Source organism: Drosophila erecta, unplaced genomic scaffold (genome assembly GCF_003286155.1).
Source record: "Drosophila erecta strain 14021-0224.00,06,07 unplaced genomic scaffold, DereRS2 tig00000000-arrow-pilon, whole genome shotgun sequence".
In the NCBI taxonomy this organism is placed as follows: domain Eukaryota; kingdom Metazoa; phylum Arthropoda; class Insecta; order Diptera; family Drosophilidae; genus Drosophila; species Drosophila erecta.
The window spans coordinates 25384897-25410774 of NW_020825194.1; the positions used below are offsets into that span (position 1 = coordinate 25384897).

The 25878-nt window shown below is 44.3% G+C and overlaps 7 protein-coding genes and 1 long non-coding RNA gene across 11 annotated transcripts; 4 read left to right on the top strand and 4 right to left on the bottom strand.

Annotated features, from left to right (window-relative positions):
• Positions 1 to 5215: 5215 nt before the first annotated feature.
• On the bottom strand, positions 5216 to 7467 carry LOC6553054 (tubulin alpha-1 chain). The gene is made up of 2 exons (XM_001979105.3): positions 7296 to 7467; positions 5216 to 6820 (listed from the first exon to the last, which is right to left on the bottom strand). Exons 1-2 carry the CDS (start codon positions 7296 to 7298, stop codon positions 5471 to 5473), a joined length of 1353 nt encoding a protein of 450 aa, XP_001979141.1. The 5' UTR covers positions 7299 to 7467; the 3' UTR covers positions 5216 to 5470.
• A 71-nt stretch (positions 7468 to 7538) lies between these two features.
• Positions 7539 to 10853, top strand: LOC6553053 (terminal uridylyltransferase Tailor). Of its 3 annotated transcripts, none has more exons than XM_026983922.1 (9): positions 7539 to 7628; positions 8429 to 8545; positions 8596 to 9037; positions 9280 to 9504; positions 9563 to 9669; positions 9725 to 9860; positions 9922 to 10098; positions 10154 to 10355; positions 10471 to 10853. In XM_026983922.1, the coding sequence occupies exons 2-9, from the start codon at positions 8513 to 8515 to the stop codon at positions 10667 to 10669; spliced, it is 1521 nt and encodes a 506-aa protein (XP_026839723.1). In that variant the 5' UTR covers positions 7539 to 7628; positions 8429 to 8512; the 3' UTR covers positions 10670 to 10853. The 3 variants fall into 3 exon arrangements, with proteins under 3 accessions (XP_026839723.1, XP_001979140.1, XP_026839722.1); XM_001979104.3 differs by lacking the exon at positions 7539 to 7628 and adding an exon at positions 7820 to 8076; XM_026983921.1 differs by lacking the exon at positions 7539 to 7628 and adding an exon at positions 8083 to 8350.
• On the bottom strand, positions 10830 to 11954 carry LOC6553052 (dephospho-CoA kinase). Its single transcript, XM_001979103.3, has 3 exons — positions 11708 to 11954; positions 11332 to 11623; positions 10830 to 11246 (listed from the first exon to the last, which is right to left on the bottom strand). Exons 1-3 carry the CDS (start codon positions 11817 to 11819, stop codon positions 10940 to 10942), a joined length of 711 nt encoding a protein of 236 aa, XP_001979139.1. The 5' UTR covers positions 11820 to 11954; the 3' UTR covers positions 10830 to 10939.
• A 477-nt stretch (positions 11955 to 12431) lies between these two features.
• On the top strand, positions 12432 to 15146 carry LOC6553051 (THO complex subunit 4). The gene is made up of 4 exons (XM_001979102.3): positions 12432 to 12883; positions 13372 to 13573; positions 13923 to 14120; positions 14618 to 15146. The coding sequence occupies exons 1-4, from the start codon at positions 12638 to 12640 to the stop codon at positions 14770 to 14772; spliced, it is 801 nt and encodes a 266-aa protein (XP_001979138.1). The 5' UTR covers positions 12432 to 12637; the 3' UTR covers positions 14773 to 15146.
• Positions 15147 to 15246: 100 nt separating this feature from the next.
• LOC6553193 lies at positions 15247 to 18270 on the bottom strand. The gene is made up of 2 exons (XM_001979101.3): positions 18091 to 18270; positions 15247 to 16128 (listed from the first exon to the last, which is right to left on the bottom strand). Exon 2 carries the CDS (start codon positions 16097 to 16099, stop codon positions 15743 to 15745), a length of 357 nt encoding a protein of 118 aa, XP_001979137.1. The 5' UTR covers positions 16100 to 16128; positions 18091 to 18270; the 3' UTR covers positions 15247 to 15742.
• On the top strand, positions 17282 to 17996 carry LOC113563864. The gene is made up of 2 exons (XR_003407639.1): positions 17282 to 17638; positions 17700 to 17996. It is a non-coding gene; the product is annotated as an uncharacterized LOC113563864 (long non-coding RNA).
• Positions 18271 to 18660: 390 nt separating the features above from the next.
• LOC6553192 (E3 UFM1-protein ligase 1 homolog) lies at positions 18661 to 21506 on the top strand. Its single transcript, XM_001979100.3, has 5 exons — positions 18661 to 18863; positions 18919 to 19919; positions 20007 to 20478; positions 20537 to 21195; positions 21263 to 21506. Exons 1-5 carry the CDS (start codon positions 18787 to 18789, stop codon positions 21400 to 21402), a joined length of 2349 nt encoding a protein of 782 aa, XP_001979136.1. The 5' UTR covers positions 18661 to 18786; the 3' UTR covers positions 21403 to 21506.
• A 130-nt stretch (positions 21507 to 21636) lies between these two features.
• On the bottom strand, positions 21637 to 25780 carry LOC6553191 (PAX3- and PAX7-binding protein 1). Of its 2 annotated transcripts, XM_026979431.1 has the most exons (9): positions 25436 to 25780; positions 25078 to 25379; positions 24215 to 24455; positions 23975 to 24157; positions 23225 to 23878; positions 22582 to 23130; positions 22333 to 22525; positions 21946 to 22269; positions 21637 to 21888 (listed from the first exon to the last, which is right to left on the bottom strand). In XM_026979431.1, the coding sequence occupies exons 1-9, from the start codon at positions 25653 to 25655 to the stop codon at positions 21837 to 21839; spliced, it is 2718 nt and encodes a 905-aa protein (XP_026835232.1). In that variant the 5' UTR covers positions 25656 to 25780; the 3' UTR covers positions 21637 to 21836. The 2 variants fall into 2 exon arrangements, with proteins under 2 accessions (XP_026835232.1, XP_026835238.1); XM_026979437.1 differs by lacking the exons at positions 21637 to 21888; positions 21946 to 22269; positions 22333 to 22525; ... (1 more) ...; positions 23225 to 23878; positions 23975 to 24157 and having other exon boundaries at positions 24385 to 24455; positions 25073 to 25379.
• Between the last annotated feature and the right edge of the window lie 98 nt (positions 25781 to 25878).

Sequence of the window (25878 nt, forward strand, 5' to 3'; positions counted from 1 at the left end):
TTAATTTTATTAAATAGGTCAAAATAGGGTTAAAGTAAAAGTAAGGGAAATAAAAAAAATTAGCCGTGTTCTGACCCTAACTCAAGACAAATAGTCGGAGTAAATTTGCATCTTCTGATATTTCTCTCTCCTATAGTTATAAAGAAAGTGTTATATATTAGAATATAATATATATATAAATCTAAACATGGTTTATAAAACTTTTTTTTCATTAATGTGAAATTCACCCCGTAGCCCTTGATCTTGAAATTCGAAATATCGCATGCCGTGTGTGCTGTTGACTGAAAACTAATCGTGCATACTGTATCGAAATCACATCTCTAAGAATGTATGTTTTTGTTTTGATTTGAAAACAATTCATCAATGGAATTTTCTGCGAGAATTGGAAAGCATGAGCTTAGCTTTGATGGCCGTGAGCCCGAACAACAGGAGACCTGGTCATGACCATGACTTCCTCGTAATAAAAAGTTACATCTTCACCACTGTGCTTATTAATTGTAATGCCTTATAATTGAAGTGCACATGGACGGTCCCGTTCGCTGTGCGCCACACCGGATCTGACGACTCCGGCCTCCTATGGCTACATAGCCGATCAAGCGGAGACCCTCGGTACAAGCGGGGACGGTGCAGGGTGGGGCACCTGTTTGCCATGATCGTGGATGAGAAGGGTGATGACATCGAAAACTTCGTGGTTTGTCGCAACTGCTACAATGTGCACTAGTTTCAGATAACCACATCCAACCAGATGAAGCCCAATGTACCATGCAACTAAAGGCACAAGCCCACAACATGGAAGTGAAGCCAGACTAAGATATGTATGTACATATATCGCTCGATGAGAAAACCATGAAAGATGTCCTGGGAACAGTGACCGCGCGGTCTGTATACAACTGCTGACCGCCGATAATGAATAGTGGGCATCCTTCTAAGCATTGGCACAACCTACGGCGATAATATCAAGGCCCGAGAACTCTTACCTCAAGCGGCAGCTGTAGCTCCGTGCCACCGGATAAAGCGTGTACGTATTTGTATGTTTTCAACCGCTTGCTCTTCCACTATTCGAAGAGATGCACAGTTTAAAGCTTGCTTGTTAATATGTTTAAAAAGCCTACGTGTACTCCTGTTCTGAGATAAGACTACACCTGGAAACCAGGAAACCTATAAAATGCCCAAAACGTATTAGAAACGCATTGGCACAATGGCAACGTATGAATCAAACGTTGAGGACGAATGCGTCGTGGACGAAACATTTAAAATATTAAATTAAAAGTTAACTAAATAAATAATAATCATAAAAAAAATCTGTCCTGTTTTTTCATCCTTTTTTGAAATTCTCAGCCTATTTTTTCCATTTTTTTCTCAATCTGCCCTTTTTTTTCATACAAATATTGGCATCCCCTGATACAAAGTGCTACTAAATTAATCTCGAGCTGTAAGTAATTAAATAATAATCTATTATTTTGTCATAATTATACTAGTGAGTGAAATAGTGAAGTCTTTAAAGTGAGTAGTAAAAATTGTCTTAAATAAAGCCTGAAGAATGTTTAACTTACTGTTGGAACACATATGTAGTTATTGCCGCTTTTAATGTTTGTTTAGGAAACATATTTTCTTGTGGCCCCTATAATTCCCAACTAGTTCTAGTGAAGACTGGCATGTCTTCCAATGTAGAGTCACAAAATATTTCAAGTCGAGCAGTGAGTGTAGTGTATGTACCGGTGCATGCATGTATATATGTATGTATGTATTTATGTATGTGCGTATGTATTTATGTATGTACGTATGTATGTATGTACGTATGTATATATGTACGTATGTATATATGTACGTATGTATGTATGTACGTATGTATTTATGTATGTACGTATGTATGTATGTACGTACGTATGTATGTATGTACGTATGTATGTACGTATGTATGTATGTACGTATGTGTGTATGTAGTGTATGTGTTACTTGCACAAAGTAGTAAAAATTGGCTTAAATAAAGCCTGAAGAATGTTTAACTTACTGTTGGAACACATAGTTATTGCCGCTTTTAATATTTGTTTAGGAAACATATTTTTCCCAACTTGTTCTAGTGAAGACTGTAAGGCATGTCTTCTAATTTAGAGTCACAAAATATTTCAAGTAATCTCTCTTATGTAGTGTATGTGTTCTTAAGTGTGATTACTTGCAAGATCACATTGGCATCCCTCTTGAACAAATAACCAGGCAAATGTTATTCATCCAAGTGTTTGAAATGTTATAATATTTATTTTAAAATATTTATTCACAAAAAATATTTAAAATACAATATAAAATTCTTGTTAAGAAATTTAATACCCTACACTGAAAGGGATATATATTTTTATGTTATTTATTTAGCCTTTTTCTGGACAGATCTGTCTTGTTTTTTACTGCTTTATCCGGAAATCTGCCCTTTTTAAGTTTTTCTAAGTTTTCATTTTTTTTCAGAAAAATATTGGCATCACTGACATACAGTTGAACCGAGCAATTGACAAGATTTTCAGTCGGACACTACAGCTGGAATTTCTAAATGAAAAGTGCGTTGAGTATTTAAAGCCATCCGTATATCGCCATTGAACAGAATAATTGGGACGTTTAAAGATGTCCAGCACAATTAGAGTTTGGCTTTGCTGGACATTCTATGACATGTAAGACAAAGAAAGTCTTACATTAACCAGCGTAATGGCCGTGAATTGATTCTTGTCGAACTTCGAGAACTCTGCAAAGTAGTTGGAAGCAGTCAAAAAACCAACACAATCTACTACTTTTCGAGGAATCCGAAAAGAAGGTTATAAGAGGCAATTGCAAATCAATAATGGAGTCGTTCTATGTGGAGTCCGACCGCCAGAGGAAAAGGTTCAGTAGGACACAATATACAACGATTTCATCACTCCCCGTTCAAGTGTCAGCAAAGTCGACACAGTAGCCGGGAAATCAGCGAATATCTGAGTAAGCAAGAAGTGCTGAAGACTGATTTCAATTTGCCACACTAGTGGACAATGAATGCCTTTTTCCACTGCTATATTAAGTTAGTTGCAAGGTATTTGCAACTCCAACCAGTATTACATTTGCCCAAAGTCTGATTGTCGAATTTTCTGGATACCAAGAGGGCAGCGATCGGGCTGTGGACGAAATGTTTTTAAATCATAACCTGAGAAATGTCTAGTATTGTTTTCGTTTAGTGTATTTTATGTTTAAATTGTCTAGTTTTAATTCCAGAAATCGTTTGTCCTAATAAAAACTATGACAGAGGACAAAAATGTATTGCAAAATTCCTTTATATCGTTAAACACCCCAAGCGATGTTTTTAATATTTAATATATGTATACCTTATCTCCAACATAGGGAATAAATTCCTTTTTAGTTAAAATGAAAGTATAAATGACTAAGCAAGGCCATGCGTTCAAAAACAATGACACCTAAAAATATTTATTCAGCCATACTGTTTTTTACTCAACTTGCAACTCAAGTGTAAAATAGGTTGGCAGCCCAAGTACATGTCGAACAAATGTAGAATGTATTTCTACAAATGCAATATTGGCGTACATACATATGTATGTTTGTACTCAACAACTCTAGGAGTTCTCTTTCCCTTTGACCAACAAAATCGATATCCTATTGAATGCATTTTTTATGTCTTCTGTTTCTAAACAGACCTTCTGAACTAACGGAGCTCATGTGTTCTGTATTGCTCTATTTGGTTCTGATTTTGTACAGTGTAGCAGATTTGCCAGCACATTTGTATCTCTATTTCCGAACTTGACTTTATTGATCAAACATTTCGGCGTAAGGCATTCAATCGTGAATCAAATCTCGATTGTGGGGGCTTGCTGGTCATGGGACCACCTACGCACCACCATAGACCGCCACATCTGTGTGAACAGATCTCTGTGAGCCGGTTCCGAAGTGTCGTCATTATAAAAATGCGTTGGCTTGACACCATCCATGTACAAATATAGTCATATGAAATCTGTGTTTGCAGCTGGCGCTGATTTCACGAAGCCAACTGTTTTCATTTATCGCTGAAAAAGCTCCGTTTAATGCTGAAACTTTTTCAAACTAGTCTTAAGCGTGTGGTATTAGGTAAACTATCTATTCCACTTACTTTAACGGCAAAGATAACCTCATTTCTTTGCACATTTGTGCAAATGGCATCAGACATAACCTCAATAATGGCGCCGGTCTCTGCCGGTAAATGCAAATCAATATGTACGTACATACAGACGTATATATGTAAGTACATTCATACATACAACGTGTGCTGCTGTGCATTTCCTGCCAATACAGTAAATGTATTTACATACATACATATGTACACATTTTGCGGGCACATCTGCCTACCGTGCTGCATTTCCTGCCCGTTTGTCTGACTATTTCTGGAAATTCGATAGCAGCTGCCTCCTCGGTCTGTTTCTTGAAAATGCCGCATTGGGCGCAAACGGAGAAGGCAGCTTAAATACAGACATACATACATATGTATGTACATGCATGCAAGTACAACACAACAACCAGCCGGTTTACCTAGGCTTCAATTTCGTTTTGGGAAATCAACCCCCTTAAAAGTACATACATACATGCACAAAGTACATACATGCATACATACATACATACTATGTACAAACGCGGTCACTTGAATATGTTCATACATATGATTGTATGTACATATGACTAGTAGCAAAATTCGGAAGTTTTCTAATGCCTAATCTCTTATTCCAAGCGTTTTTCTAAAAATGATTAAGCTACATATTACGCTAAATATGCATGTATTTATGTAAATAAATTGTGTACGTTTCCCCCTATCTATGTAAATGGAATCATTCTTGTGTTGCTATAGTTTTACAGTCACATATGTATGTATGTACACTCGCATGCTTGTCGGCAGTTAAGAAATGAAGTCATCATTTCGCTGAGCTGGTAACGATTATGCTGTTCCCCGAAAGGAATGACTCATCGCCCCAGAGAATCGATGCCAGCAAGTGGAAAGCCAAGTGCATGCCACACTGCCTCGTACAGCCTGCTACACTTGCCACAAGCAGCAGACGGAAAATCGCAGCAGCGGCCCGAATCGGGGAAAATAGAAAGCGCTAATTATAGACCAAGTGAACGGCAGCTCTGCTTTCCCGTAGTCAAAACGGCGTCCAATGACCCCTTTCTTTAAAACTTAAATGTATGACCGCTAGGAAAGGAAAAGACAAACAAAGAGGGGTTTTCTTTTTGCTGGCAACACTGAATCTGGCCGATTTTATTCTTGTACACAACTTATCGCCGAGTTAGCTTGGCTTTTCTGCTATACGTGTCTTTGTGGATAAAATACTATCTGGTTTTTCTTACAATCTTTGTTTTCGTTCGCTTTACAGTGTTGCAGTGAATTTTTTGTTGCGATTGGAAGCGTAAACACTGATTTCGACGGTTTTCCCGCCCACCAATGACGCTCCAGTCGAGCGTTGGAGTGGCGGCACGCTTAGTACTCCTCAGCACCCTCGCCCTCGCCGTCACCAGAGTCCATGCCGACCTCCTCGTAGTCCTTCTCAAGGGCAGCGAGATCCTCACGGGCCTCGGAGAACTCTCCCTCCTCCATACCCTCACCGACGTACCAGTGGACGAAGGCACGCTTGGCGTACATCAGATCGAACTTGTGGTCTAGACGGGCCCAGGCCTCGGCGATGGCCGTGGTGTTGGACAACATGCACACAGCGCGCTGCACCTTGGCCAAATCTCCTCCAGGCACCACGGTGGGTGGCTGGTAGTTGATGCCGACCTTGAAGCCAGTGGGGCACCAGTCGACGAATTGAATGGTGCGCTTGGTCTTGATGGTGGCAATAGCGGCGTTAACGTCCTTGGGAACCACATCACCGCGGTACAGCATGCAGCAGGCCATGTACTTGCCGTGACGGGGATCGCACTTCACCATCTGGTTGGCTGGCTCAAAGCAGGCGTTGGTGATCTCAGCCACCGACAGCTGCTCGTGGTAGGCCTTCTCGGCGGAGATGACGGGGGCGTAGGTCACCAGAGGGAAGTGAATACGTGGGTAGGGCACCAAGTTGGTCTGGAACTCAGTCAGATCCACGTTAAGGGCACCATCAAACCGCAGAGAGGCGGTGATCGAGGACACGATCTGGCCAATCAGACGGTTCAGGTTGGTGTACGTGGGGCGCTCAATGTCCAGGTTGCGGCGGCAGATGTCATAGATAGCCTCGTTGTCGACCATGAAGGCGCAGTCGGAGTGCTCCAGGGTGGTGTGGGTGGTCAGGATGGAGTTGTAGGGCTCGACCACGGCAGTGGACACCTGGGGGGCTGGGTAGATGGCGAACTCCAGCTTGGACTTCTTGCCGTAGTCCACAGAGAGACGCTCCATCAACAGCGAGGTGAAGCCAGAGCCGGTACCTCCACCGAACGAGTGGAAGATGAGGAAGCCCTGCAGACCGGTGCACTGATCGGCCAGCTTGCGAATCCTGTCCAGAACAAGATCCACGATCTCCTTGCCGATGGTGTAGTGACCACGGGCGTAGTTGTTGGCCGCATCCTCCTTGCCGGTGATCAATTGCTCGGGGTGGAACAGCTGACGGTAGGTTCCGGTACGGACCTCATCGACCACAGTGGGCTCCAGATCCACAAACACGGCACGGGGCACGTGCTTGCCAGCTCCAGTCTCGCTGAAGAAGGTGTTGAACGAGTCATCACCTCCGCCCACGGTCTTGTCAGAGGGCATCTGGCCATCAGGCTGGATGCCGTGCTCCAAGCAGTACAGCTCCCAGCAGGCGTTTCCAATCTGGACACCAGCCTGGCCAACATGGATAGAGATACATTCACGCTGTGGAGAAGGTGGAAGGGAAAAAGGAAGATTAGTTCCACGCCCCAAGAAAATCTATAATTACAGAGCCGCACCCAACTTGAGCCGGCCCAGGGTGCGAGTGAGATAGCTATATAGTATACATATTTTTTTACTTTACTTTGCCGACGCTGTCATTTTACTTTTTCGCCATTTTCTCTTCGTATTCACCTAAAATCTACAGCTATGCGTCACTCTCAAAAAATTTTGTAAATTAAGAAAATAAGTTATCGCAGAAGCGTTTCGCCGGCATAGCAATATTTCTTGCATTTTTCTCCCATCGATCATCTTATTCTTCTCTTTTCATATAAAAATGTAAGGCATGACGTCATCACTTTTCGAGAAAAACGCTTGCCGGCCGCCATTTTGAAAAAAAGCCGCGTCGCGTTTGCCCATTGAATTTTGCCGCACCAATTTTTTCTCTATATTATTTTACTATATTTTTTGAACTACTTACCATATTGAGTTTTTAGTGGAGGTGTTTCACACGCGACAATGAAAATTCACAGAAATGTGTAGAGCTACGATTTCGAGGTCTGACTCAGAGAGCGTATACGTTCGGACTGCCGGCTATGAGGCTTGACAAACGTAAAACGGATACGAAAACTCGGACGCGGGCTGCTTTATATAGGCGCCGGGGCTAGAGACGGCAAGCCGTCGACATAAACGCCGCATAACCGATAACTGGCAAGGGAGAGGCGATGACACTTGGTCACTCTGGACTTTTGTTCTGGTGTTTTTGCACTAGATAGGACTCGAATCAGGGCGAGGAACTTTGCTATCCCAATCGGTAAGTATAACCGGTTGCTAAAGCTGGCCAGTTTTTTATAATATTATTGGCTCATATTGCATGTATGTTGCTTTAACATAAATACGGTTCGTTCCCGATTTAATTTAAGTAAACCATTATTTTTCGAATTCTATCTTGTTCTGTAGCAACAAGTGAATCAAGTTTTAAGGAAATTACTGTCGGGAGATTATTGAATTCGTCTCGGTGGGTGGGTGTGCTTAAATAACATACTTATGGTCACTCTAATCGCTGGCTGCAATTTACGTGTTTCCAAATTAACGCTGTTTTTAACGCACGCAAGCTTACAGCCGTAATATTTAAAAAAGAAAGGGCTAAAGTCTCTGGCACCATGCGAATTGAACCAGGGGACTCGTTTTGGCTGGAAAAGGCGGTGTTTTCCAGCGCAGAAAGGCAGTACTTTGAGACGGTCAGTCGGCGCAAAACCAGTGTGAGTAAAAGCTGATCTTCGGAGGCGATTTCACCAGTATGTAGCGCTCAAATGGCGGGAACTTCTTTCCGGAAATCCCTGTAATCCCTGAAATCCCTATGGGGCCGTGATCCAGGAGACAAATGCACACACATTTCTGTAAACATATCCACATCGCGGTGTGATTTTGTCGCACACCCACACACATAATCATACGCAAGCATTAACAGCCGGCGAACTTTGACGTAGTTGGCCACCCTACAATAATTCAGCTGATTTGATATTTCAAATCTAGGTACATTTCTTAGCAGTCAAACAAAGGCGGCAATCAGTCGAGTTGCAGAGAAGCTCACGCATTCACTTTACCTTTCAGCTTCCTGACCCCACCGCCCAGAAGGAACCCGTCTGCGCGCCCAACATTGCCGCACCGGCAAAGAAGGCCAAGAAGAACCAAACGATGGCCGAGGTGGAGCCATACAAACTGCTTTACGTGAGTACGTTGCATTGCCATTTCTGTACTAAAGCCCGCTCATCGTGCAGATGAATCCACTTACCATGGAGGCAAACTTCTTCCTGGAGACCCTTAACGCAGTGAACCAGAAGGCCAATCCGCCTCAGATGGATCCGCACCTGGCCAAGTTGCTGGAGCGTATTATGGTGGGCATCGAGAAATACATTGACAAGAATCCCACATACGTTCTGCCTCCGGAAATGGCCCCACCGGGTGAGGGTGTGGCCTTTGTCCAGCCCAAGGAACTGCATACAATCAAGCGCACATTCAACTGTATTGCCTGCAGCAATCGCCTTGTCGGCAACACCATCGCAAAGGCTGTGGCCCACCTTTCGGAGCAGCATCCAAACCCCAATCCCAACAATCAGCCAATCCAGCCGCAACAGGCGCAACAGACGCATCAGACCAAACAGGAGAAAAAGCAGGCCTTGGTGAAGGCTCGTCAGCGTATGACAGTGCTGCTGCCCAAGAGTAGGTCACCATTTCATGTATACGAATACCTATAGTTCAGACCAGGCTTTTATTTCAAAGAAATCCCTTTTAAATTGCTTACTTTATTTCCAGTATTTAAAAATGGTGGTTCCAGGACATTAATTCAATGCGTGACCACATGTTAATTTTGGGTCAATAGGGTCAAAATAGCTTCCTTTAGAGAATGTGATCTCATATATTCTCTACTATCGCTAATCTAATTATTAAATTGTTTATTGCAGAGGCCAAGACAATGATTGTGGGAGAGATCGCGAACGTGTTCAAGGACAAATACCCAATAGCGGACAAGTTAAAGGTGATTCCCGAGTACGACATTATCGAACAGGACCTGTGCAAGCTTTTGTCGCCGGGCTTTCCCAATCAACCACTGCGAATCTACAAGTTTGGCTCCCGCATCACCGGCATCGGAAATCGGTCCTCTGACCTGGACGTCTTTGTGGACATCGGTAAGTCGAACCCCTGAATTCAGTTCCTCCCAATTTCTCCTAACTTTTGAATTGGCAGGCAACACATTTCACACGTTCGAGCATCGAGCTTCCAATGCCACCATCGCCAAGCTGCGGTCTATAAGGAAGTACTTCTGCGCCAGCGACGACTGGCGCCTTATTAATGTGAGCTGTTCCTTAAACAATTAGTCTGTAATTACCATTGTACGTTCCTAAACAGGTCATTGAGCAGGCTCGCGTGCCTATCATCAAGACCTGCCACTTGCCCACGGGCATCGAGTGCGACATTTGCCTGAACAGCTTGGGCTTTTGCAATACAAATCTGCTCAAATACATATTCGAATCACAACCACTGAGTAAGCTGAATCGCCCGAACAAAGTCAACGTAATATTTTGGTTTTCCATCATCCCATGCAGCTCAATATATGTGCATATATGTAAAGAACTGGCTGGAGCGCTGCAAGCTAACTGAACAAATATCGACGTATAGCATTACACTGATGGTCATTTACTTCCTGCAGGTCCAAACCCTGCTGCCTCCCATTGCCATGCTGCAGATAAGAGAACCAGCCAATCCTGGCGTGTTCGTAGGACGTAAGTACATCGTTATCTTTTCAGGGGATTCACCAAGTTAGTCTTCTCTTTCCAGCGTGGATTGTCAACTTCTCACAAAAATCGTTTAGCGAGCTGGGACGTCAGCAAATACAGCCGACGGCCCCCGTCGTCAAGGAGTACCTTCGAAACTTTTTTGCGTATTATGCAAAATTTGACTTTGAGCATTTCTTGGTCTGCCCATATTTCGGTCAGGCTAATGTCGAGATCGAGAAGATTGAGAAGATGCTGCATTCTAGGTGAGAATATGAGTTTTCAAGAGGGAAAATTGATTTTTAGACATTAAAATTGTGTTTAAAAACTTTTAAAAGTAATTGATTGTGCAGAAATGACAAGCACTTATCCCTCTATTAGGTATTTAGCATATGTGTCAAAGAACCCTGACTGCTCGCTCCAGCTGAAAAAAGCGATGGTGGTTCAGGATCCCATACAACTTAACCACAATGTAACGAAAGCGGTGACCAAATCTGGACTGCAGACGTTTGTAGACTACTGTCAGCAGACGGCGTTGCTGCTTCTGGATAATTCGAATTGGCGTCTGCGCAATACATAATCCAGAATATCCCTCGGATCAGCGGATCCTCCATCCAATCTCAAGGCACTTCCACCGTTGGTCAGTTAGCCTTCTACCTTGTGAGCGCGGCATGCCAATGTAGATTCAGAATGTAAATTAAATGTGGTTGGCACGTCTCGACAATATACAACACACAAACTATGAGTGTCTTTTGTATATTTCACTAACAAGCGTTTAAATTGTATAATTGGTTTGGTTTCATTTGCATTAACACGTTAAATAGCGTCGTATGACACCCACAGAAACGGACTACATCTGCCAGGACTCGGGCACTCGATTGAACACCTTCAGCAGCATATATATTGTGAAGCCCACGATTAGGAACAGGCCCAGGAAGCTGATCCGGTTCAGCCAGTGCTGCTTGGAGTCGCGCATCAGGTTGTAAATGCTCATGGCCGAGTTTTCCGCCTCCTCCACGGTTCCGTTATTGTCTATGACGAAGTGAGACTTTTCGCACTTCTTGTCCAGCGGCATTTGCGAATCGACGCGATGCCGAGCTTGCGATTCGGATAGCTCATTGCGGGCTATTAATCGCTCCAGCTGCTTGTCCGTGTCGCTGCAATAAGGGGATACAGTTGAAACCAGTTGAACTTTGGCCCTAGCATACTACAGCTATGAACCTAAGAGAAAGGTCAGCCTACCAGGTTACACAGACGATCTTGTGTATGAAGTCCATCAGGACACCGGTTTCAAAGAGGAGTGGCAGATCCAAGACAATCCACGCGTGCCCCGTGACCAGCAGTTTGCACACCTGCCAAAAGATCTTGCGATGGATGGTCGGATGCGTGATCTTGTTCAGCTTTCCGCGAAGCACTTTGTCCTCGAAAATCATCTTCCCCAGAACGGGGCGGTTGATCTCCTTGCTGGGCAGCAGGACCTCATCTCCGAAAACTTCCCGAATCTGCCGCCAGCACGGCTGACCTGGTTCTAAAACTATACGAATAAGTACAGACAATTAGCGGAAATGGTCGTTAATTACGGAGCACAAAGCGGATGTGCTCCACTTTTTGAACTCACTCTGTCTGGCGATTTTGTCTGCGTCGATGACTGGAATACCCTGGCGCTCGAACACTTTGCTGATGGTACTTTTTCCCGTGGCGATGCCACCAGTTACTGCCACAATAAACATTATTCAACGGTAAGTAAAATACTTTAAAACTATGCTTGGAATGTTTTTTATCGTTTTGTTCGTTTTTTTTTTTCAAGTACTGAAGGTACAGTGTGACCAAGACATTTCCTTGCAAATACCTTTGTTAAAATACTAAAACTGGCGGGCTCAGATGCCCGCGTTAAAAACTTTGAAAGTATTTATAAATGTTTAGTAATATATATTATAACGATTTGGCAGTATCCCAACAAACAAATTTGTTTTCTGTTTTGGGTTTTCAGGCTTAGTTTCAGACTTATAGATTATTGGAAAAAGTGAAAAGGAAATATTACTTTATTTATCTAAATTCGCCATTCCTGCAATTCCATTTATTCAATCCATTTTTTTTTGTGTTATGTAAGATGTTGCTTTCTTGGGCGTACATCATCCCAAATAATGCTTAAAAATACTCTTGCTCCAAGCGAACATTGTTGTTTTTTATCATAATATATTTAAAAACGATCCAAAACATTTTCAAAAGTTGGCATTCCTCATTTCGTAAATATATCATACATATTACAAAAATATTTTTGCATATTTACCCTATCTCGCCGTTCCATTTTGGATGCTAGCTGCTCGTCGCTATTTTGACGCTCACCGTTACTCAACACTTTTTTCCCCAGAAGCAAGATGGCGATTGTGTAGATCTTCGTGCGTCGTTTTTGCAGAGTTTTGTGAAATTCCACGCGTGCCTCAAAGAAAAAACATTTTTAATACGTCCTTCGGTAGCAAGCAGAGAGCAAACCTTTTCCTCCACTTCAAAAGATCTCCAAGTAGTCAGAACAGCACAAAAAAGCAAAATGGTGGACAAAATTGAAATGAGCCTCGACGACATCATCAAGTCCACTCGCTCGCAAAAAAAGCCGCAAGCCGCCCGAGGCGGACCAGGTGGCGCCCGAAAGCCGGGCGGCCAGCAGCGTACTGCTGGTGGTGCACGCCGTGGCGGCGCCAGTGCCGGCGGGTCGCCCAGGAAGCCAGGAAGCGCGCTTAAGGGCCCGCGAGGAGGAGTGGCCGGTGGAGCCGTTCAGAAGGCCAAGTTCCCACGGGTAATTCATTGCGTTTCAATGGCCAAACGGAGCAGCCGGAGCAGACCATTCCCGTGCTCAGTTCAGCAGGACAGAGTACTCAAGCAAGTGTCTTGCGGCCCATGACCCGCACAACAGTGCTTGGAAGCGAAGCAGACTCAGATCCAAAATCAAAATGGCCACCATGCGCCTTCCAATGGACGGAACAACTCTTCGAGCACGAGCAGAGCCTCAAGTTCAAGTTCCTTTAACTCCGTTTTTACAGAATACCAAACAGACGACACCTGTGTCTTAACTTATTTTCCCTCACGCTTCACGCTTTCCACGTGAACCCTACCCAGTTAATAAGCATTTCTAGTGTCTCCGCTCAATATGGCATTCCTCTTGGGGCTAGGATACGATGCAACTGCTACTGCAACGGCTACTCCCGCCACATACATATAGTTGATACGCCCAGCGTTCGAAGACATACCCATCTACCTTCTACCTAATACTACCCCCACCTCTAGGGCGATGTGAACAGCGCTTGGAAGCACGATATGTACGACGGACCGAAGAGGGGAGCCGTCGGTGGAGGATCCGGGCCCACCCGCCTCATCGTCGGCAACCTGGACTACGGCGTATCCAACACGGACATCAAGGAGCTCTTCAACGACTTTGGGCCGATGAAGAAGGCGGCAGTGCACTACGATCGCTCTGGTCGCTCGTTGGGTAAGTTTCAGTACTTCTGCTAGAAGTGACGCTATGTGAACAACTTCGGTAGAGGCTGTTCATAAAATGGCGGCATTAAGGTTCAGGAACGGACATCCCAAATAATTGAAATCAGTTTCAATTGAAAGCAGATCAGATCATCCGAAGAAGCAGCGCTTTTTACTTGTCAGGATAACGTCTTAGTAAATTGATATATGCTGAAACTTTTAAATTTAAATTGTAAATTTAGATCGCAAGATAAATTTTACTGTGATACCAAGCTAATTTGAATTCTTTTGGAGTTGACCAAAGCATAACCTTACTATTAAAACCATGGCAATGTATTTTATTCATTCCCTTTCTTTTGCAGGCACCGCTGACGTGATTTTTGAGCGGCGCGCAGACGCCTTGAAGGCCATTAAGCAGTACCATGGCGTGCCTTTGGACGGACGCCCTATGACTATTCAGCTGGCCGTCTCAGACGTGGCCGTGTTGACCCGACCTGTAACCGCCACCGATGTCAAGCGTCGCGTGGGTGGTGCTGCATCAGCTCCATTCAAGCGTGGTGGTGCGTATCCAAATATTCCAGCAGGGACCGTGAATAATGCCCATACTCGTTTATTTTTACCTCAAACATCGTTCATTTAAAACCATTTCAGATCAATTTTGGATCTATGCACTCCCACAAAGATTTTTAAATGCCTATTTGTTTCGATAGTATCATATTTCTTAGGTTTACATTTTTGTTACTTGATTTGATATCATATGTTTTTTTAATATGAATGAACGAAATTCTCTCTTTTCTTTAGCGAGTAATCGCCATCTTGATACGAGATTTTTGTTGTGTTGTCTTTGCAACTGTTTCTGTAATTATTCAATATTTTGCTTCGATTCAGTACGGTATTAGTTTGGTAAAATATTTTACTTTAGGAGTCCAGTTCCACATCTGAAAGCTTAGCTTCAAGCAACTGTTTCTGCATTGAAACCAATAATGACTATGTTTACGGTCCCTGACGGTATTCCCCTGCTCCAATCCTTACACTTCCATTCCGAACTGTTTTTTAGGTGGCCAAGCTGGTGGCTCGCCGCGTCGTGGCTTCAAACGTCCGGTCGGTGGCAAGCCGGCGGCAGGCGGCCAGCGACGGGAGCGCAAGGCCCCACCCACTGCCGAGGAGCTGGACGCCGAACTGGACTCGTACATCAACGACATGAAGATCTAAATAGTCAATAGTCTGAATTAGTCTTACAAGAACACAAGAGAAACAATCCCTAGTTTTAAGTCTACCATATGGACACCCCCGCATGGTATATAAATGCAACCGGATCGACAACGCCGCGCCCAGGAGCAGATCTAAATATTGTTCACTTTGAGAACATCAGACATGAAAACCTACATCCCACTCGCGCATGTATCGCCTAATTGTTAATTTTGTCAACGCGGCGGATGTTGGGATAAGTCGACTAACTGAAATACATTTGATGCTGTATTTATTATATATAGAAATACGCTTTACCAAGTTCGACGATGAATTAATGGACACTTGTAATTCTAAACTGAAGTGTAATAAATACTAGAGTTAATTCCGTGACCAAATCGAATTGTCTTTACTGAGTCAAAAGGCTAGGAGTATTGTTTAGCTACTAGGCGGACTCTGAAGAATCTCCACCAACTTGCAAAAATAAAAGAGCCATAATTTATAATTAAATGTTTTATTTGGAGTAATACATCGATGGTTATAATGGTATTCGTTTAGACAAATTGTACAGACTATAAGAAGTTTCGATTGGACACTTTAAGTACAAATGCTAAATTAGGCTTAGTAGGTGATCGATTTTAGCATAGTCATCCATACCATCCATATTTGTGGGGCGGAATCACGAGTTACTTAATTTCAACAATTTCGTTAGACATGTTAACCTGTACTTAGACAATAGAACAAATGTGGGACATGAAAATGAAACGACGAAAGGAAGAACGACTTGGAGTGCTGCTTTGCAAAATATAATCAGTTTCCTTTCTTCTTCGGCTGATCAGCAGGTTAATATAGGTAATGCGCCTCTAAATATAGGTGTATACGTATGTTATAAGCGAGTTATATTTATAGGTTTATGATTCTTATGTCGGTCTGAGGATGTGATGGTGAGTCATTAAATGCTTGGCAGCTGCTTCTGCACCCGGGCACACTCCCTCTACCAGAATCCGCCCGACGAAAAACCGCCGGGTGGAACTCGACCGCGAGCCTCTCCATTCGTGGCCGCTGGCTTGTTCGCCGGCTCCTTGGGCTGGCTGGGTGGAGCGGACTTGGCCTCCTCCTTCTGGGTGGAGACCTCTTCGCGAATTTTCTCCACCACCTTGTTGGGATCCGTTGAGCCCATGCAGGCGTTGAGGTTTGAGGAGTTCTGTTGGTTGTACTTGGCACGAGGGGCGGGAACGGCCACGTCAGGCTCCGAGAAGATATTGGTGTGTCCGCCGCCTGGGGGCTTCAGCACTCGGCTGGAGGGACGGGCACTGGTGGTCAGGCCGATTTTCAGCTCGGTGGATGTCATTTTGGCGTTGCTGGTTGTGGTTTCAGTGGCTGCAATGCATAACAATGAAAAGTGAATCAGATGCGGTCGGAAATACGAGTGCCCTAGACTACAAATTCAGTCACGCCATTTGCGGATATGACGCCCGGCACAAGCACAATGACGCCCGTCATTCGACATCGCCCCACTGGAAACTCTTTGTGAAGTGGAGTGAAAACGAGGCCTATTTGTTCTGCCCTTCTGCCACCTTGTCGACCGTTATTGTACACATAGAAACTCATCGGCACTTCCATCTATTTTTCTGGGTGCGCTGCCTTCAACTTTTTAACTTTGCCGTTAACTGTAATTGCGCGTTTTGTGGCTGTCTCACTTTCGTTGTTGTTTTTGGCATTGTTCATTTCTCCGTTTTTGTGTCAAGCATTTGCACAGTGGGCTCAAAAAGTGCGTTTTGCAGCCATTGGCTACAGTTTGAATTATAAAGTCTGTCTTGGTGATGATAAGAGCCAATAATCAGACTAGAGAGCAAATCAATCATTTTCTAGTTTATTGACTAGACAATTAGAGCAAGTTATCAAGTTATTAGATTGCAGCTCCTATAATGTATGTAAATATATTAGCATCCAAGATGCAAATAGCTTCCTAATATTACTTGGAAGTCATACCCATCCATATTTATAAGTGTTTTGCCGTATCTTTGCGGCGTTTTCCATCTATTTATGACTCGCTAATGCGAAAAAGAGGTCGCCTCCCAGGCGATGACATCTGAGGCAAGTGCTGTGAAGCATTTGTAATGATGCGTCATCCGCTGGGGAGGCGCTGTCCGCCCAACTCCCGCTCAGGGTGTATCCCATTTGGGGTGGCTGTTGGTGACAACAACAAACAACAAACAGATGCCACACACACTGGCAATTTTGTTGGGGCATGGGAAAACAAAGCAATGTGAATGACCGCAGCGAGTCAAAGATCTCTAGATTAGACGGCTCACAAGCGATTCCAATTCCCATAGTTGAACGCTTTCCACCTGAGCAAAAAACAGTAGTACAACAGTACACAGCTCAAAATATTGTGGTTCTTGTTAAGTTTCGACATCTACATATGTAAATTTTATATAAAAGACCAATGCAACACCACATAGGGTAAATCAAGGGCCTGTAGTAGAAAAAATTTAATTCGTTGGCAAAAAAAAACCGCATTAGTATTTTCTCTCTGTGCAGAAAGGCAATAACAGCGACTGATTGCCGTGTTCCCTTTCCACTGTACTTGTTGTTTTTGCTTCCCTAGGGCGATTGCCGGCTCTCACACACACATCTGCATGCATACGAAAATCACATTAACTGTGCTTTGTGCTGGTAGTAGTGCTGAAATTATGAGTAATGAGCAATCTGGATAAAACTTGAAATTGAGGGCTTGCTGCCTTCGCCGACTTGTTGACCAAGTGTATACATATGTATGGCCAAAACACATTAGACGCAAATCCAGTTTCGGCAGACCTACTTAAAATGTATCATCGATTAGACTAAAACGGCGATGCACACGGAAACTGGCCGACCAGAAAACGAGGTAAACAAAAACCACTCCAAGAGCAGGCTAATGAGATTCGGTTTAAACTGCTTTCGGCTAGTTTTCCGTGCCTAGGTGCATGCAATAATCGCCCGACTAAAGCGAAACACACAAAACCCGACCAATATGGCCGCCAAAAAGGAGAGGCAACCGGAGAGCCCCCACCGGGGACCAGAGCCCAAATCACCGAAGCAGAAACCGGGAATCTTTTTTTTACTTCACAGAGGATGTGTTATTTATAATGCATATGGCAGCTGTGCTAAATAAAATTGTAAAGCAGCTGCACATACACACACACACACGCACACACAGACAGCGCTTGCGCTCGGTGAATAAAATTCCATGACACAAGTGAAAAGTACTGGTCTGAGAAAATTATTGATTTATGCCGCGGAGACGCTGTTGGCTTACTATCTGTGGGCCTAGGCTTTTGGCATCTAAGTCACGCTTACCTTGGAAAGACTCCGGAACACGGCTTTGCTCGAAGCAGTCAGGCTATAAATTTACGAATAAGAGATGCGAAAAACGACGCGCACTTGCCAACGAACGTTGATTTCAAAAATGGTGCTGAGTGACCGGAGCAGACTATTGCGATTATACCGAGCATCTGCGTTACGCTCGTAGGGAAAGCTTGCAAGTCTGGTCACATTCCGTTTTACAGTATCCTAGGGCTCTGTTAATATTGAGATTGACTTACGCGCCATCTATAAGAACGAATTGTAACTTTTGAATAAATTAATGTATTTAACTAGGCACTGTACTTACAAAAATACATTGATGATCAGAAGTTTTCCACTTACTGATTGAAACCCAAAAGGGGAAGAGGAAGAACTGGTTTCTACACCACAATTTTACAACAATTTTTTGATTTCTTTTATTTTTATTAAAATAAAATAGTAACTCCCTGTAGCTGAGTCACGGGATAGACGATGAGATCGAACATGGCCTTCTCTCCTGTTTCTTCTTGGATGACAGACTCAAGACATTAGCCCAGTGTTCAACCCTTGCCATGACTCAAACCGGTAAAGCCACTTTTTAGCGGCATGGTCACACTTGACTTTTGTTGACGTTTCATTTTAGGTTTTTCAGATTGCATCTGAGCACAGTCTAATATCTTTATCTCTACTATCTCAGCGAATCATAACAATATGGGTAGTGACTGGGACGAGATCAAGCGCTTGGCAGCCGACTTTCAAAAGGCGCAGCTCACGTCCACGCTGCAGAAGTAAGCTAAGCTTTCCTATTTTACTGCTTTATCTTGTTACCTTATAATTTTGAAGGCTCTCGGAGCGAAACTGCGTGGAAATTGTCACGCTGCTGCTGGAGAAGCAGATGCTGGAGGTAGTTTTCACCAACGATGGCAAGGAGTACATCACGCCGGATCACCTGGAGCGCGAAATCCAGGACGAGTTGTATGTGAATGGAGGTCGTGCCAACTTGGTGGAGGTCAGCAAAACCCTAAATGTGGATTTGTCACGAATCGAGGTCCTAGCCGAGCGAATAGCTGCGGAGAATCCAAGCGTACACCTGGTACTGGGACAGCTTATCGACGAGGACTACATCAGTCATATTGCCCAGGAGATCAATGAGAAGCTGGTTCTGCGAGGAGAGATTTCGATTTCGGAATTGGCTTCGCAGTTCGATCTGCCGTCAGACTTTCTGCAACACGACGTGGTCGAAAAGCATCTGGGTAAGATCATTAAGGGTCGCCAGGATGCCGCAAATCCGCGGGTGTTCTTTACTCAGGCCTACATCCAACGTTGCAAAGCAAAGATTCGGGGAGCCCTAGCTGCCATTACTAGACCCATAAACGTGGCTGTGATCCTGCAGCAGATCGGTGTGCAGGAGAAGATCTTCCACTCGCTGCTGGACGAAATTGCGCCAGCCGGCCAGGTGACCTCCAAGCTGGCCAACTCGCAATACGTGCCGCACATCTATGCCAAGACGCAGGCCGACTGGGTGAACTCGTTCTACAAGCAGAACAGCTTCCTTGAGTACGACGCCATCCAAAAGCTGGGAATTTCGGATGCCAAGTCCTACATTCGCAAGCAGTTCCCTAACGAAGAGTTTCTCTTTCTCAAGCGTGTGGCCCTTGGCGCTCGACTTGTGGAGCTCACGGTGGTCACGGCGCTAAATGAATGCAGTGCGACCAAACAGTATCTGGATCTGACCACCATACTTCCATCCAATTTGTCCGAGGAGGATATCGAGGAGGTATTCAGCACCATTATGGCACAAAAGCACAGCAATCCTAGCAACTTCGTGTATCTTGACAGCATCGGTACGTACTTGAGTCCAATATGTTTAATATGTTTAATGTTATGTTAAATTTCATATACATATGTTAATCAACTAATCCTACTTTTAGTGTTCTCGCAACCATACCTCGCGCAATTGGTGCAGCCCTGTCAAGCGTTGGCAGAGTCTCAGGCAAAGGCGGCCATCGATGGCGGCGTATACCAGCAGTACATTGTGGAGAAGACTCTAGCGCAGAAGGGAAACGCGTCGACCCAAGAGCTAGAGGACGATGGCAAGGTGGACAAGCGCGACGAGCGGAGAAAAAAGGCGTCCTCTGGCAAAGCAGGAGGAGGAGCTCAAGGGCGTGAGACTAAGACCAAGTCCACAAAGAAGCATCAACGCGGAAAGGCGGCAGCTCATAACGACAGCGACGATGAGGACGATGTTCAGCAAGGCTCACGAGGTGGTGGTGGCGTAAACAAAAAGGCAGTGAAGCCATTGGAGCTGGTCAAGACGGCGGACATTGTCAAACTGATTACTGCAAGCCTAGAAGAAGAGGGACTGGAGCACTTGTCGAAACCCATCGCTGCTCTTTATACCAAGTACGTTTTATGAACAAAGTATATCCCAATTAAATTTTTGATAACCATTTCATAATAGCCAATTTAATCAGACGGCCTTGGCACGTGCTCAGGAGTTGTTCGAGGCTACACCGCAGACAAATCGCCGTCAGACCCACGCTGCTATCCAGGATCGCATCAATACGCTTTTGATAGACATAAGGCTCTATGAAAAGGGCTTGAAGCTTTTCCCGCAGGACACGCAAACCCAGTTGGTTAAATACTTGCTGAAGTCATTGGGAAATGACATTTGCAACGAACTTTCCCTATACGTGGCAGGCGAGTGCAATCTGACTGTGAAAAATACCAACCTGAATGTGGACCAGCGTAATAAGTTGGCTCAGGAATGTGAGGCTCAATACCGTGCCGCGTTGCTCGAGCAAAACAAAGCCCTGAATAAAAGCATTGACGAATTTGAACTGGCCACGGAAACGGTGCTGAAGGCCTGCAGCATGATCATTAAGAAAGTGGACAAGAAAAAAGATCGCCTGTTAATAGCAGACCACAAAAAGAAGCTGCAGAAGCAACTACTAGAGTGTCAAGATCCGGCTCTTCTGCTGCACCTGGCTGCACTGATCTTGTTCACCGCGATCTCTGGTAGCATTTTGCACGCGTCCGGAAAATTCGTTTCTGCCATCCTGCAGCACATACGCGGCTCACTAAACGAGGAACAGAACGCTTTGTTGCTTCGGTATCACGGTGAGCCTTTGCATCCATGAATTGCTAGTGAATCCATGAATCATACTAATTGTCATGTATATTTCAGATTTGGTCCTACAAGTTCTGCAGGCAACTCCTGATAGCAGCGAGTCGAAAATGGCCAACGAACATCTGCAGGCAATGCAGGCTCAAGTTGTGGAGCTAGCCCAAAACTTTTCACGCGCATCGGTTTCTAAGGCTGATTAATGACCCTCCTATACCGATCTTTTTTTCCATGGCATTGAATTGCGTCTATGTAAATTGGTTATTGTCTGCAATAGATTTTGCAATTGTTAAATTTTCAAAGTTTATAAATGGTTTTTATTACTGCTATGCATGAAGATACAAAACGATGCGCCTTAAACAGAGTTCCTAGATTTATCACTTTCGATGGTTTTTGTTTTTGGAAAAACGATTTAAAATTGATTAGGTTGGAAGGGCTGTTTTCAATTTAGTTTGGTGAGCTCAAACTTGGATTTAATAAATCCCTTACGGAGCTATTTATATACATGGTTTTGAGCCTTAGAGTTACAAGATTTTTTAACAAGACCGATATAAGTTGTGCATTTCATGATTTTTACAAAGAGTATTTGATTGTTAGGATTGATGTGAGCGGTCACTGCAATGTTTGTCCCTGCACTTTATAAACTATGTAGTCTTTGAAGTATTTGCTTGGCTTTATCGCTGGATTGCCTGCAAAAAAAAAGGATTAATAGCTGTTGTTTTTCAAAACTAAGTTTCATTACTTACATAAAGATTGGATTGCTTGCATCACAACTCTCTAATGTTTGCTTAATATATCCTATAAAAAGTTCCAAGTTTTTGAGGGTCTCGCTGTTGGGCAACAACCACACTGTAGGCAGGGTATTTACAATGATGTAAGCTTTGTTTATGGCATCGTTTGGTGTGCAGACTCGCATAGCTAACAACAGGTAACGATTTAGGAGCGCTCCAATCGCCAGCTCGCGCAGTAGCTTATCAGCCAGGATGCCCTGCCAGCTTAGGAAATTGCGAAACAGCTTGAGACCACTGCAAAACTGTCTCTGAAAGAACGACGTTTTTGCCTCTTGCACTCTGAAGTTAACGAAAGGGAAAATTTAAACAGTGGTCAATATTTTGAATGAATAATACACTTACTGCTTTGGAAAAATGGGTATAAAGACATCGTTTTCTAGGGCTAACCGCATGCGTTCCATGATGGATTCAAACAGTTTGTTAAGCTGCTTATTTGTACCGCTCAAGGGAAACTCCCGACCCAATCGATTGATGAACCCAACCAATCTCAGAGTCTGTGTGGTAGACAATGGATCCCAACATTCCGTGACCAGAGCTAAAAAAAATCAATTAATTATCCCACAAACTTTTTTTTTAATGTGTAGGACTCACCAGTCACCTTGGGCAGTATAATCTTCTCGATGAGCGCCGGCACCAGATTGATATCTGGATCGCTCTTGAGCTGCTCCACAGTTTCATCTGCATGCGAGGCATAAAGCATGCACGCCTGATACCATCGCATATTTTCTATATCCGCGTACTCATCCAGCAGTGGCGACCAAAGAACAAGTTCGTGGCGCACCAGCGGAGCCAAGAGTTTTGGAAGGCACAGGCTAACAAATGCGTCCTGGTATGACGACATGTCAGTCTTTCGCCAGGCATAAAACTTCATAAGTATTAGCTCGATCTTGCTGAAGTCGTCGGTAACGTCCTCAAATGCCACCGCCGACTGGGATTCTATCTGCGCCATTGAAGCAACACTCAGTTCCTGCTGTTGATCGGCAATCTCATCGTCGCTCGACATGCCATCCAGGTGGGAAGAAAGCAGATCATTGCGCTCGCGCTCACATCGGCGACGTGTCCTTCGACCCTCCCTTTCCGCGGCACGGCGAACTTGTTCTTCATATTCAGGTGCTCGGCGGGAGGCAGCTGATACAGGTTCTGAAAGCAGGAGATACAAGATTACAATATGCATATCGTATAATCGGGAATTAGTTCCCTAGATCTTTGACAAAACGAAACAAAATTCTCATACTTGCTGATTCGGCGATTTCTTTGGCCTGATCACGGACATCCTGCCTCCGTCTGTTTACCAAATAACGTTGATTTTTGCCATACTGTTGCAGTGCACGCTTTTCGAGGTCGTATATTATTGACGCTTTTTCAGACAGACAGTCTACAAGGTCATTCACATAGCATTTTATTTCTTGATAAAACTTGTACTTTGCTGCCGCTGTCGGTGCGTTCTGCTGACATTCCAACTGCTGGAGCTTTAACGCCTTTAGTTCTGTACTGATCCTGGCCATACTAGCGCTGTGATCAGCCGACCGCTCTTTGAGCTCGCTAAGGCGCGATTGAATGGCGGCGAAGATCTCCTGAGGAGTTCGCAAAGCTGTAGCCTTGGCCTTCTCCTTCTTGGCTTTGACGGATGATCGAACTGCTACTGCTAAGTTGGTGCGGTCAAGGGCATTCTTAGCATAGGCCTGCTCCAGCAGAGTGGACGTGGACTGCGCCATTGGTGAATCTCCATCGTCCATGCCGGTACCGATTCCCGCCGTGGCAGGCTTGATCATAAAACGGGATAGCACGGTTTCGTGCTGGGAATGGACCAACTGGGCTGCCGTAACACCCTTGCGGATCTGCTGGTTCTCCCACTCGTTCATCTCGCGATCTGAATCTCCGTCGGTGGCTGCAGAGGAGTGAGCAAAGGTTAACAATAGTCTATAAACTTCACCTGTAATTAGCCTGGCTCTGGCCACGAAACGGACTTGGTCCCTCTACATACAATCATTCTCGACAGCATAAAACTGCTCGCGTCGCTCTTCACGCTCTTTGCGTCCCGTAATATCGTTCATGTCCATGCGTTCCTCGTCATCCGACTGATCGCCCTCAACATCTTCGCACGGTAGACGGGTGCTTAGTTTGGTCGGCTCCTTAGGCTCCTCAACAGGTATGTAGTCGCCTGCACCTGGAATATAAGACGAAGAGTAAGTCATTGCTAGTGTGGCAACGTCTCTAATTTTACCCTGTTCTCTAGCCCTTTGCCGACGTTTTCGGGCAGCGTGTATCATTGCTGCATCCGGAATGGAACCACTTTCGAGCATCTGTTTGAGATGTTCTGGCTTGGAGAAGCGGTGGCGCGTTTTGTCAAGGCCACCATCGTCGGATTGCTGGTCGTCTTCGTCGCTCATATCCTCCCGTCCAGCGCAAAGGGCAGCTCTACCGTTCAGAATTGCTTCGGGAGTCTCAGATTTCTTTACCACTAGCTGGGGACAAGGAATAAGATTTATATTATTGTGGATCTCTCAAGGACTTCATTTAGATTGAGGCATTGGTGTTCATGCTGCTTTAATGGAAGAGAAGACATGCGACTATCAATGGTGGGAAAAGTACTAGTTATATGACTACGTAAGCAATGGTTTTTGAGTTTTGGTAATTCAAAAAATAGACCGAGAATGCTACAGAATATTTAATTATTTATCTGCTGGTAAGGGTCAAGTTGTATGAATCAATATGTTATTAAAGAAATAATGAGTTAGATTGTTCTTAATTGTTAGATTGTTTTTTAATTCGTAGTCACAGAGACAGAAAGTAGAGTACTTAAAGAATGTCTTAAAATTCGAAATTCTAAGTTGAGCGATAGTTGGATCGTAGATCCTGGACACTTCCCATCACTGACAAGTTAAAAGCGAATCAATGTCTAATCTACTAGTATTTAAAAATGGCACTTAGAGACCAGAAAATTCAACTAATTTTAAATTACACATTTAAACTCATTCAACCTAATTTTTCTTGCTAATTGTTCTACGATAATTTTATGTAATTTCTGATGTTGAAATTTCGTTAAACGGTATTATTGTAGAAGAAATTGAATAATAATAACCTTACCACAAAGTCGTCTGTGCGTATTTCGGTTTGGATCATATGATTATCACTTTTTTTACTTTTACTCTGATCGCTGGCACTTTTATATCTGCCAGCATTGACAGAATTCGAGTTGGAATTCGGGGGACCCGATGATGGGCCACCGGACGACTCTAAATGCTGTGTACTACCATTTTCGCCCCCGGGAAGTCCGCTGTTTTCCACCCGTTCCTCGCGCTTCTTCTTGCGGCGTTCCTTGTCCAGCATGCGCATCACTTTCTTGCTGTGCGACGACTTTCGCACCTGAAAGACCTCGCCGTCGTCCTCTGCAAAAGGATTGTGGATTTTCACTGTTAGATCTGGATCTATCGGCATCACTCACCATCATCTGCAAAACTGAGCAGCGCCTTCGGTTTGCTGTTGTCCTCCTGCGGCTTTATGGCCTTCCGGCTCTTCTCTTTCTCCCTCTTGCCGGAAATTATGGGAGGCGGAGGCGCTTCCATTTCGGCGTCCGGATCCAAGGATGCACCGTCCTCTTCTTCGTCAGCGTTGCTGGAGAACACGCGTCGCTGGATTTTCTTCGGTTTGCGGAATAGCGACATTTTCCACAATCTTCTTACTTTGTATTTGTTTAATCAATGAAAACTCGGAAGAAAAGCCAATTTTCGCAAGATCTCTTCTTCTTGCTGTCGTATTGTAATAGAGATGGAAATTGTTCGATGTCGCCTTCGTGTCCACGTCGGTCACGAGCAGGGGTGGAACGTCAGGATTGAAGTTGTCCTAGCACTCACAATACTTCTCTGTATGTGAAAATATGAACAATTT